The sequence below is a fragment of the Tachyglossus aculeatus genome, chromosome 11 (assembly GCF_015852505.1).
Source record: "Tachyglossus aculeatus isolate mTacAcu1 chromosome 11, mTacAcu1.pri, whole genome shotgun sequence".
Classification (NCBI taxonomy): Eukaryota; Metazoa; Chordata; class Mammalia; order Monotremata; family Tachyglossidae; genus Tachyglossus; species Tachyglossus aculeatus.
Window position 1 is genome coordinate 65,887,305 of NC_052076.1, and position 12,570 is coordinate 65,899,874.

The window sequence follows — 12,570 nt, forward strand, 5'->3', positions numbered from 1 at the left end:
GGTGGGGCTGTGTAGGGATGAGTCTGCTGTTCAGGCCAGACCTCTTCTTTCAAAATTCAGGAACTCTGTTGAGAACAAATGGATTTTCAAATGTATTGTGAGATTGGGTTTTGTGTTTTCCTCCCACCCCACTCAAATGATGTAAGCTGCTTGTGGGCAGGGAACGTGTCTGCCAACTCTGTTAGGTTTTCCCATGCATTTAGTTCAGTGCTCTTCACACAGTAAAGGCTCAGTAAATACCACTGATTGCTGTTGGAAGAGTTCCCCGGACTGGAGCCAGTCCCAAAGTAAAGGTAAATTAATGCTAGGGACAACCTAAGAGACAGCAGTTTGCATTTTCACAGGCTTCAAGACCACGGGCTGTTCAGAAAGAGATAGGAGGTTGAGACAGGGTTGCTTAAAGCGCCCTAGCCGTCAATCAATCGATTGTATTTATTGAGCTCTTACTGTGAGCAGAGCCCTGTACTAAGCTCTTGGGAGAGTACAGTGCCATAGAATTGGTAAACATGATCCCTGCCCTCAGAAAGCGTACAAACATTAAATCACAAACAGGGGCAGTAGCAGAGTATAAGGATATGTACTTAAGTGCTGTAGGGGTGGGGTGAGGATAATAATAATCGTGATATTTATTAAGCACTTACTATGTGCCAAGCAATGTACAAGGAGATCGGGCATCCAGAGTAAATTTTACTGGTAGAGAAAGTCTTGTTGAGATAAGATGACCCCAGAAGAGAAGCCTGGGGAAGCTGTGAGGATTCTGAAACACTGTGGGGAGGGTGGAAGAACACTTGGAAGAGATTCCCTTCTTCACACTTGGATCAACTGAGTAAACATTTCTAGACTCCCAGGACTGCAGGTTTAAGTTTAGCAAAGAGAAGACGGTGTTTTTGTGAATTGCAACTATTTTTATGTTCTTCTGGACTAGCACAAAGAAACCATTTTCTCCCTCCTCCTCCTCCTTTTCCTTCTCCTCCTCCTTCTTTGGAAATTTGGCATGGCCCAATCTCCCTAATAAGCCAAGCAATTGCTGATTTTTATCAATCCCCTGGGGAAACAACCTCAGAGGTGGGGTGGGGCGGGGCATCCCCAGCCCCAGGGGCTAAAGACCTCCAGGAAACTGCCCCGTCCTCCAGATATTCAGTGTTCTTTGCCCACTGCCAGAAATATGCTGATCATTTTTAGAGGGGCAAACTCACCCTTCTTGGAAAGGGGCAGGTAGCCAAGCCTCCTGCAGGTATTGTCCTTGCTGCTGCTGCCCATGAATAATAACTATTATTATGGTGCTTAAGCTCCTGCTTCGTGCCAAATATTGTTTAAGCACTGGGATAGATGCAAGTTAATCAGGTTGGGCACAGTCCAGGCAGGAGGGAGTAGGACTGAATCCCCATTTTAGAGATGAGGTAACTGAGGCACAGGGAAAAGTGAAGTGACTTGCCCAGGTCACAGAGCAGGCACTTGACAGAGCCGGGATTAGAACCCAGGTCCTCTAACTCCCAGGCCTGTGCTCTTTCCACTAGGCCACGCTGCTTTTCAAGATGATGATGATGGCGTTTATTAAGCCCTTGCTATGTGCAAAGCCCTGTTCTAAGCGCTGGGGAGGTTACAAGGCGATCAGGTTGTCCCGCGGGGGGCTCACAGTCTTAGTCCCCATTTTACAGATGAGGTAACAGGCCCAGAGAAGTTAAGTGACTTGCCCAAAGTCACACAGCTGACAGGTGGCAGAGCTGGGATTTGAACCCATGACCTCTGACTCCAAAGCCCGGGCTTTTTCCACTGAGCCATGCCACTTCTCATGTGTGGGGAGAAGCAGAGCGTGGGCCTCCTGGGGAGTCGTGAGGAAGTGGATCTGAATGGGAGGAGCAAGATGAGCTCTGGCTTCTCCCTGCCTCCTTTCTTTCTTCCCCACACAAGTTTTATGTAATCCCCACAATGAATCCTTGTTTTCCCCTGATTACAGAAAGGAACTTCTCCAAGTTTTAGCCAGAGTTGCCCTAGGAACTGGGCGAACAGTAGTTCTTGGTAACTTGTGGCCTACCGGGAAACTGGCTTCTAATCTCATCTGTACTCCCTCCCTGCTGTGGGCCTTGGGAGAGTCACTTAACTTCTCCAGGCCTCAGTGTCTTCATCTGTAAAACGGGGATTAAATACCCATTCTCCTTCCCCTTCAGACATTGAGCCCCATGTGGAATTCTAACTATATCCCACCTATCTTGTATCTACCCCAAAAAGTAGTACAGTACTGGGCATATAGTCAGCACTTAAGTACTGTAATAATAATTTTATTTTTAGGAGTGTCTCATTAGGGTAATGATTATTTGTTTTAGGAGCTTCTCCTGTTAACAGTAATGATAATTATTGCTATTATTGTCATTGTTAAGGAGAAGCTCCCAAAGATCTTACAGTGTGGCCCTTCTCTGAATGGTATCATTTTGGGGGCTTATTACATGTGACAGCCAACAGGCTGGGTGAGACAGACACTTGCATATGTCAGCCATAGACTGTGGTAGCGATTTGATGGTATTTTTTTTTTCTTTCTGAAACTTGAATTCAGTGGAGACACAAAATCTTTCTGTGTGGTCTAGGCTGGGCTGCACATGACTAAGGAAGCAAGCTTGGCCTGTGTCCTTTTTTTCAGTCTCAGCCAGAGGTTACCCTACTTCATGGATCTGAGAGGTAACACCCCTCAAGAGCCAAGATGAAACCTTCGTTAGAATTGAGAGTAACTTCTCTTGATTTTCCCTCCCCGTGTGTCTGACGCAAAGTGGTCTAGGCTCCCGAGCCTTTTGGGAAGTTGCTGAAGCAGCAGTTGCTCCGTCTCCCAGGCTGCTGGCCCCTTCCAAATTAGAGGCACATGCCAGGGTTGCCCTTCGCTGACCTTCGGCTTCCTGCCCCACCTTCTCTGGAGGCCAAAGTTGAAGGAGGTGCAGCGTGGCCAAGCTGGAAGTGGAAATGGGCATAGTGAGCGTGGCAGGCCGCCCCGCGGGCACTGCACGCTGTGGATGATGCTCAACTAGGCCTCGCCTCAGTGGCCCTTTTGCTTTCTGGTGCAGCTCGATTTCCCGGAGAGAGCGATCCCAGTTTGAGGTACTCAGTGCCCATTAGCCCCTCAATGCCCAGGCCTGTAATTTCCTGCTAATCACCCAAACGGCCTATGGCTGGCATTCTGTCCTGGAGAGGGTTTATATAACCACAGTTCTTGCCTCTTCTTTGATTTGCTTTCTGCCTCTCCTCCACACGTCCGGATTTCTAGGCATATGGGTCTTTGGGCCAGAAACAGGGGAGTTGAAACAGAAACACTCGAGGGACAGGAGGAGAGCATGTTGGTGAAATAGCCGAAGAGGGGTCCCCTCTGGACGGGTTTGTGAGACTGAAAGGAGTCATTTCCTCGGCCTTCTGCAGTCAGGTCCTGGGAGGGATCCTCGCCCTCGACTCCTCCCCAAACACTTCCCTTCCTGTTGTACCCTCGAGAGGGTCTTAAAACAATCTGGACCTTTTTCTTTCCACTGGTCTGAGCCTGCGCTCTTTAACCCCTCGTCGTTGAGACATCTGCCCTGGCGAATTCTGTGTGGGGTTTTCTCTCCCTCCACCCCTAGGTCAGCTGCCCAGTTATCCATGGGTCCTTTTAAGCCTGTGCCCCATCACCCAGCATTTATTCATTCATTCAACATATGTATCGAGCACTTACTGTGTGCAAAGCATGGTGCTAAGCGTATGGAAGAGTACATTAGTCATATTCCCTGCTCACAACAAGCCTACTGTCAGCATTTTTGTCAATCAGAGAAGCAGCATGGCCTAGTGAATAGGGCATAGCCTGGGAGTCAGAAGGTCCTGGGTTCTAATCCTGCTGTGCCACTTGTCTGCTGTGTGACCATGGACAAATCACTTCACTTTCTGTGAAATGGGGATTGAGAACGCGAGCTCCACATGGAACAGGAACTGTGTCCAACCTGATTTGCTTGTATCCACCCCAACATTTAGTACAGTGCCTGGCACATAGTAAGCACTTAACAAATTTCACAGTTATTATTATTCTGGCTTGGCTGCTTGCTCTCTCCTTGCCTGCGCAAGGCCCGCCCTGGAGAAAGCAGAACAAAATTAGGTAAGTAGGGTAGGAAATACAGACCGAGTGGAAATAGCCAAAGAAGAATGTGATGTATGTGGCCCGGAGTCTTTTGAACAGGTCATTATTTCTCTGGAAGGCAACCCTGCTGATCTTGTGTGAGTTAGTCTGCTGTAGATGCAATTTTGGAGTCATCTTTGAGCTGGACATGGAAGGAAGGAAAGAGCATCATTGAATATAATTAGCCCAGGCCAGGAAATCCAACCGGCTTCGATCCTGGGTTCCTTTAATTTACAAAGGTGACATCTTCGCGTTTGGGGGCAAGTTTTGGGATGGAATATTCTTTCCTTTCTCCTCTCCTTCTCCCTCTGTCAAAAAGCAAGTCTGCTACACACAGTTCTCCCATGATGTGGGAATTGCCTTCCTGCAGAATCCCGCGTTGAGGAAAACTTGTGTCGTAGTGCCCACAGCCGTTTCTTCTGATCCCCGATTATCTTGTATATACCCCAGCGCTTAGTACAGTGCCTGGCAATAGTAAGGGCTTAACAAATACTATTTCTAAAAGAACAGACGAACCCTGAGGCCCCAGGCAGACTTGCCAAGTCAGAGGGACCTTCTCTAATTCCCTAACGTGTTCTAGTCAAATCGGGGAGGGAAAAACCCATGCGACAGCAACACGGACTGTATTTAGGAAAGACAGCCTCTGTGCATCTTGCACCACCCCTTTCCCAAACAGAGCTGGGGCCGCTGGAGGGGGAGTTTCCTGGCTTATCCCCTGGGGGGTCAGTGGTGCTTCTGGCCCAGTTGATGACCAGGAGTCAGAATGTCTCGAGGAGCTCCGGAGACCAGATACAGAAAAACCTGAAATTCCCAAGCTCCCAACAAAGCCGGCCTTTTGAGTTTCAGGAGCAGCGTAGCATGGTAAATGAACTACAGAAAAAGGAAGGAAAGAAATCGGGGCTTGGGTCCAAGTGTTATTCTTCCCCGAATAATAGGCTTGCAGTGACGTCCCACAGCTGTGCTTTGGCTCCTTGCTGTCACTGTAGTGACCGGTTTGTTTCTTTCCAGGGAATAGATGGAGTTTGAGCCTCAGCCGTCGGCTTCAGTTGGGGGTTCTGGGAGTCTCAATGAGTCTGTGAGGCTGACAGTGGGCCCTTTATGCCAGGCCTCTGGGCACATTTCCTAGGTTCCTTGGGGTGGATGGCTCCATCCCTGTTAACCTCTTCCTGCACGATGGCCTTTGGATCCTGATGGTGTTGCTTGGAACATTTCATTCATTCATTGTCATAGTTATTGAGCGCTTACTGTGTGCAAAGCACTGTACTAATTGCTTGGGAGAGTACAGTGTAACAACGAACAGACAAATTCCTGTCCAGAACGAGCTCACAGTCTAGAGGGGGAGACAGGCATTAATGTAAATAAATACATAGATAGATTAATGACAGAGATATACAGACATATACATATGTGCTGTGGGGGTGGGAGGGAAGATGAATAAAGGAGCAAGTAAGAGCGGCTCAGAAGGGAGTGGGAGAAGAGGAGAGGAGAGTTTGGTCAGGGAAGGCTTCTTGGAGGAGAAGTCCCTTCGATTAGGTTTTAAGAGGGGGAAAGCAATTATCTGATATGAGGAGGGAGGTTTTTCCAGGCCAGAGGTAGGATGTGGGCGAGAGGTCTGCGGTGAGATAGAAGAGATCGAGGTACAGTGAGAGGAACGAAGTGTGCAGGCTGGGTTGTAGTGGGAAAATAGTGGGGTGAGGTAGGATGGGGCAAATGCTTTAAAGCCAACGGCGAGGAGTGTGTTTTTGATGAGGAGATGGATGGGCAACCCCTGGAGTTTCTTGGGAAACATGGTCTGAACGTTTTTGAAGGAAAATGATTTGGGCAGCAGAATGAAGTATGGGCTGGAGTGGGGAGAGGCAGGAGGCAAGGAGGCTGATACAGTAATCAAGGGGGAATAGGATAAGTGATTGCATTAACGTGGTAAGTAGTTTGGATGGAAGAAGGGGCAATTTTGGTAATGTGAAGTAGAACTGATAAGATTAAGCGATGGCTTGAATATGTGGGTGGAAAGAGAGAGAGGAGTGAAGGGTAATGCCAAGGTGATGGGCAAGTAAGATAGGAAGGATGGTGGTGCCATCAACAGTGATGGGAAAGTGAGCAGGAGGAATAGGGTTTGGGTGGGAAGATAAGTTCAGTTTTAGCCATATTAAGTTTGAGGTTACAGGAAAGCATCCAAATAGGATGTCTTGAAGGCAGGAGGAAATGCAAGACTGCAGAGTGGGAGAGAGATGGGGGCTGGAGATGTAGATTTGGGTGTCATCAACATAGAGGTGGTAGTTGAATCTGTGTGAGTGAATGAGTTTTCCAAGGAAGTGGGTGTAGATGGAGGAAAGAAGGGGGCCCAGAGCTGAACCTTGAGGGACACCCAGGGTTAAGTGATGGGAGGCAGAGGAGAAGCCCACAAAAGAGGCTGAGAAAGAGCGGCCAGAGAGATAGGAGGAGAACCAGGAGAGGACAGTGTCAGTGAAGCCGAGGTTGGATAATGTTTCCAGGAGAAGGGAGTGGTTGACAGTGTCAAAGGCAGCTGAGAGGTAGAGGAGGATTAGGATGTAGTAGAAGCCGATGGATTTGACTAGGAGATCATCGGTGACTTTGAGAGGGGGCTTCTTTGGATTGAAGAGGACAGAAGCCAGATTGGAGGGGGTCAAGGAGAGAATTGGAGGGGTGCAGATAGCTTGTTCAAGGAATTTGGAGAGAATGGTAGGAGGGAGATGGGGCAATAGCTTGAGGGAGCCATGGAGTCAAGGGAGGGGTTTTTTAAGGTAGACTTTTCCCCTTCAATCAATCGATAATACTTCTTGACCCCTTACTGTTTCAATCAATTGGTGGTATTTATTGAGGGCTTACGGGGTGCAGAGCACTGTACTAAACATTTGGGAAAGTGCAGTACAATACAGTTGGTAGATGCAGCCCCTTCCCACAAGAAGCTTACAGTCTGAAGGGGCAGACAGACATTAAAGTTGATTAGGAATAGGGGAAATAGTAGAGTATAAAAATGTGGATACATATGAGGAACCAGGGCGAGTATCCGAGTGCTTAAGGGGTACACAGCCAAGGGTGTAGTCGGTGCAGAGGGATAATATTTATTGAGCCCATACTGAGGATTGAAAAAAAAGTGTGGCCCAATGGATAGAGCAAGGGCCGGCGTTCTAATCCTGTCTCCACCACTCATCTGCTGTGTGACCTTGGGCTAGTCGTTTAACTTCTCTGTGCCTCAGTTGCCTCATCTGTAAAATGGGGATTAAGACCAGAAGTCCCATGTGGGACATGTACTACATCTAACCTGTTTCGCTTGTAACTACCCCAGTGCTTAGTACAGTGTCTGGCACAGAGCAAGGGGTTAACAAATGCCATAAATATTTAAAAAAGGTCCTTGGGCGAGTGCAATAGAATTATGGCACAGTCCTCAAAAAGTTTACAATCTCGCAGAGGGAGCAGATACACAAATTATAGGAGGAAGAAGAGATTGGAAAGATGAATATGTGAAGGATTAAGTGCTTAGTACCCAAGTGCTTGAGCGGGTCTGTACATCGATATGTTCAGGAGTGCTTTGAGTTGTTGTGCATGCAAGAGCCCTGAGCTGATAGCTTTCTTCTGACCTGCTGGTTTGTCTCCTGCCAAACGTCCCCACAAGAATGACCCACTCTCCTACTTTAGGTGTGCTAAGTGGCTCTGTCTTCACAGGGAATTTTTGTGATGTTGGTTTTTGTGGGGTTTTTAAAATAGTATTTAAGCCCTTACTATGTGTCAAGCACTATTTTAAGCACTGGGGTAGATACAAGTTAATCAGGCCAGATGCAGTCCCTGTCCCACATGGGGTCACAGTCTAAGTAGGAGAGAAAACAGGTACCTGTTTTCTCAGATATCGTTTTCTCCATTTTGCAGTTGAGGAAACTGAGACAAAGAGAAGCTAAGTGATTTGTCCAAGGTCACACAGAAAACAAATGGCAGAGCTAGGATTAGATTTCAGGACCTCCGACTTCCATGCTGTGCTCTATCCACGAAGTTACGCTGTGCCCCTCTTCTCTTGAGCACCTATGGATGGGCCGGCCTGGCACCTGAAGAACCAAGGAACGGGTACTTTCAGGTCACCCAGTTAGCCAAAAATTGAGTGATGGAAGGGGTTTTATCATCATTATTGGTACTATATAATATATAATAAAATAAATATATTGAGTGCCTACTGAGCACTAAGCACTGGGGGAAGTGCAGCAGAGGTAACAGACCTGTTCCCTACTCACAAGGAGCTTACAGTCTAATGAGCTTTAATGGCAGCAAGAGTTAATTAGAAATGGGAAGAACTTCTGCCCCGGCAGGGGGGCGTTAAATATTGTGCCAGGCTCCTGGGTGGTGGTGGTGGAGATATTTAAGAAGAGAACAGGCGCTTGTCAGTCATGATAGTTTAGGCAAATATCTGATTGAAAGCAGGGGTCTGGACTCTTGAGATCCTGTCCAACTCCAGGATTCTGGGATCTGCCTTGGGCCTGAAATGTAGTCGACTGTTCTGGGAGATTTTACGGGTGCTGGAAAGAGTCAAGGGAATCAGGAGTGAAAAAGGCCCCTCTCTGCTGTGAGCAGCGAGAAACACGGAGCAGAGGAGCGTGGTGTCCCTTTCCCAATTGGCCCTCTGCCCTGTTGGAAACTCCCCACTTCTGGTCTGGTGTGTGTCTCTAGACACGTTCCCCTGGCTTGGGCTGAGGAGACCCTGAGTAGGATTCTCATGGCAGAAAGGTAACTTTGCACCCATCACTCCCCTGCTGCTTCCTCAGATATGCTGCTCAGGGGACCATGTTTTTGGGTGGGGGTTCACTGCTCAGGTACTCCTAAGTTGGTGGTCCCTCTTATGTGTAGCTCCTGAGAGCAGGGCCCCGGTTGGAGAGAGACACAGCAGCCAAATGTGGTCTGCTCAATCCTACTGTGGTTTAGAGTACCCTTTCACTCGGGCGGGGAGCTAAGAAACGTTCCCAGAAACGGCTCCCTGAGAAACATTGAACTGGAGAGCCGGAAGCGCCTTTATTTGAGCAACGTAGCCCTCCCTGCAGGATGGCAGCTGATGATCAACTTGAAAAATTTCACCGGCAATTTAGTTCCCTTCCTCGGCCTTCTCAGGGTTTCATCGTCTGGACCTAATGCGCCCCGCTCCCGCCAACAACCGCTGAACCTCCTCTGAGTCATACTGACCCTACCTTGTGCTCTCCTAAGCGCTTAGTACAGTTCTGTGCAAGTTACAAGTTAATCAGGCCAGATGCAGTCCCTGTCCCACATGGGGTCACAGTCTAAGTAGGAGAGAAAACAGGTACCTGTTTTCTCAGATATCGTTTTCTCCATTTTGCAGTTGAGGAAACTGAGACAAAGAGAAGCTAAGTGATTTGTCCAAGGTCACACAGAAAACAAATGGCAGAGCTAGGATTAGATTTCAGGACCTCCGACTTCCATGCTGTGCTCTATCCACGAAGTTACGCTGTGCCCCTCTTCTCTTGAGCACCTATGGATGGGCCGGCCTGGCACCTGAAGAACCAAGGAACGGGTACTTTCAGGTCACCCAGTTAGCCAAAAATTGAGTGATGGAAGGGGTTTTATCATCATTATTGGTACTATATGATATATAATAAAATAAAAATATTGAGTGCCTACTAAGCACTAAGCACTGGGGGAAGTGCAGCAGAGGTAACAGACGTGTTCCCTACTCACAAGGAGATTACAATCTAATGAGCTTTAATGGCAGCAAGAGTTAATTAGAAATGGGAAGAACTTCTGCCCCGGCAGGGGGGCGTTAAATATTGTGCCAGGCTCCTGGGTGGTGGTGGTGGTGGTGGAGGAGATATTTAAGAAGAGAATGGGCGCTTGTCAGTCATGATAGTTTAGGCAAATATCTGATTGAAAGCAGGGGTCTGGACTCTTGAGATCCTGTCCAACTCCAGGATTCTGGGATCTGCCTTGGGCCTGAAATGTAGTCGACTGTTCTGGGAGATTTTACGGGTGCTGGAAAGAGTCAAGGGAATCAGGAGTGAAAAAGGCCCCTCTCTGCTGTGAGCAGCGAGAAACACGGAGCAGAGGAGCGTGGTGTCCCTTTCCCAATTGGCCCTCTGCCCTGTTGGAAACTCCCCACTTCTGGTCTGGTGTGTGTCTCTAGACACGTTCCCCTGGCTTGGGCTGAGGAGACCCTGAGTAGGATTCTCATGGCAGAAAGGTAACTTTGCACCCATCACTCCCCTGCTGCTTCCTCAGATATGCTGCTCAGGGGACCATGTTTTTGGGTGGGGGTTCACTGCTCAGGTACTCCTAAGTTGGTGGTCCCTCTTATGAGTAGCTCCTGAGAGCAGGGCCCCGGTTGGAGAGAGACACAGCGGCCAAATGTGGTCTGCTCAATCCTACTGTGGTTTAGAGTACCCTTTCACTCGGGCGGGGAGCTAAGAAACGTTCCCAGAAACGGCTCCCTGAGAAACATTGAACTGGAGAGCCAGAAGCGCCTTTATTTGAGCAACGTAGCCCTCCCTGCAGGATGGCAGCTGATGATCAACTTGAAAAATTTCACCGGCAATTTAGTTCCCTTCCTCGGCCTTCTGAGGGTTTCATCGTCTGGGCCTAATGCGCCCCGCTCCCGCCAACAACCGCTGAACCTCCTCTGAGTCATGCTGACCCTACCGTGTGCTCTCCTAAGCGCTTAGTACGGTTCTGTGCACAAAGTAAGCACTCAATAAATACGCTTGAATGAGTACGTGGCGAATGTCGGCAGAACTTCTCCTCAGCTAGTGGTTCCTCAGGAAGAACATACTTGATCTTGCTGCTCAGTGTTAAACTGTGACCTTGTTTCCCTCCCTTTGATTTCGGCGAGCTATTTATGTGAACCCCACTTGGGACAGGGACTGTGTCCGACCTGATTAATTTGTATCTACTACAGAGCTTAGAACAGTGCTTGACACATAGTAAGTGCTTAACAAAATACCATAATAATAATAGTAATATTCTAGATTTAGCCTCTTAGTAGGCCTTTTCATCCCAATTTTTTTTTAACTTACAATCAGCGTGCACTGTTTTTCTTTGGCTTTGGAAGGAGAAGCTCAGATTTCTGGTAGTACTCTGTGTATACTCTGCTGTTAGAGTAGTTACCCTCTTAGAAAAGAAGACTGGCTGAGATTTCCCAGCTGTTCAGTCCTAAGAGGTAAAATGTGAACAGGGAACTTGGCTGAAGTGAATATTGCCCAAGCGTGACTTTTCCCCAAACTCTGTAGGTTGAGCGTTATAGGAAGTCCATAGTTCTTCTTCCTTTCCTCCTTACTTCCTTTTTATTGAGGTGAACAGTTCATGGGCACAGCTTTGTTCTTGGCTTCTTAGTCACCTGGCTGCCCCCATATTGTCCTTTGCAGAAGGTTTATGGAGCAAAAATAGCAAGCTGGAGAGGAATGAAAGCTCTTTTGAACTTTAAAAATGAATTCTTCTGGGTGCTTCCGATCTCTCTACGAAGTCATTGAATACCATTTGAGGTCATTATGTTCTGTTTGAGAGAAAGCTCTTCTAGGGACTGGTCTCTGCTGAACCAGATCATTTAGCCTGCTTGTCTTAAACTAGGGCACTTAGCAGTTCATATATAACCACCACCCCCATTTGTGTCCTCTCTCCTCAGGGCATTAAAAAGCCTTTCACGGAAGTCATCAAAGCCAACATCGGGGATGCACACGCCATGGGACAACAGCCAATCACCTTCCTCCGTCAGGTAAGGGTTCAGGGATGGGATGTTTCTGTCGGACAGAAAGGTCTGTGGGGAGGGAAGAGTTGGCCTGCTAAAACCTCAGGAGGACCTTTATCTTCTGCTTTAAACTCCTCTTGCCATCTCTTACAGCAGGCTCCCACCTCAGTGAGCAGTGGGCTTCTCCCCACACCACTTCCCCTCGTTAGCTCTACCTGTTTGCTCTACTTGAACAGAAACTTTCTAAAACTTTATTATGTTTATAACAGAACGGATATTTTTTTTTTTCTGATGGATTTCGGAGTGGAAGACTTCCCCAGAAACTGCAGGTGAATTTTCAGTGGCGATAAGGCCTGGACCGAGCCCAGCTGCTGCGGAGGGAAAAGCAGAGAGGGGGCTAGTGGTGAAAGTGGGGACAGTGAAGACCGCAGGGGAAGCTGGTGGCCAAAGGGTAGCGAGATGGGGCCTGCAGCAGTAAGATTGTCCAGTGAGAGCTGGCGAACAGATCGGAAAAGTACTGTGAAAGTTTGAAATGGAGGAGAAACGGCAGGGAGATGGCACTATAAGAATGACTTTTGTACAGTTGTCATGAATGGAGGGATTTCTACATGGGGTTTTCCTCACATTCTGCTTGTGCACCCCACAACAGCAGGATGTGAAAGTTACTGAGGTAAATATTGTTAGCAACCCAGAGATAAGTCAAGGTAGTGAATCACAGTCATTGCAACCAGTGGAATGTGTCCGGGCCAAGAGCAGTAAAAAC

The 12,570-nt window shown here is 48.0% G+C and overlaps 1 protein-coding gene across 1 annotated transcript in view; it reads left to right on the top strand.

The window, feature by feature from the left end:
• Positions 1-12,570, top strand: part of GPT2 (glutamic--pyruvic transaminase 2) — a 62,084-nt gene that overhangs the window by 14,068 nt on the left and 35,446 nt on the right. The window contains exon 2 of the mRNA XM_038754706.1: positions 11,745-11,834. Coding sequence (XP_038610634.1) covers positions 11,745-11,834 — 90 coding nt within the window. The remainder of the gene's footprint in view (positions 1-11,744; positions 11,835-12,570) is intronic.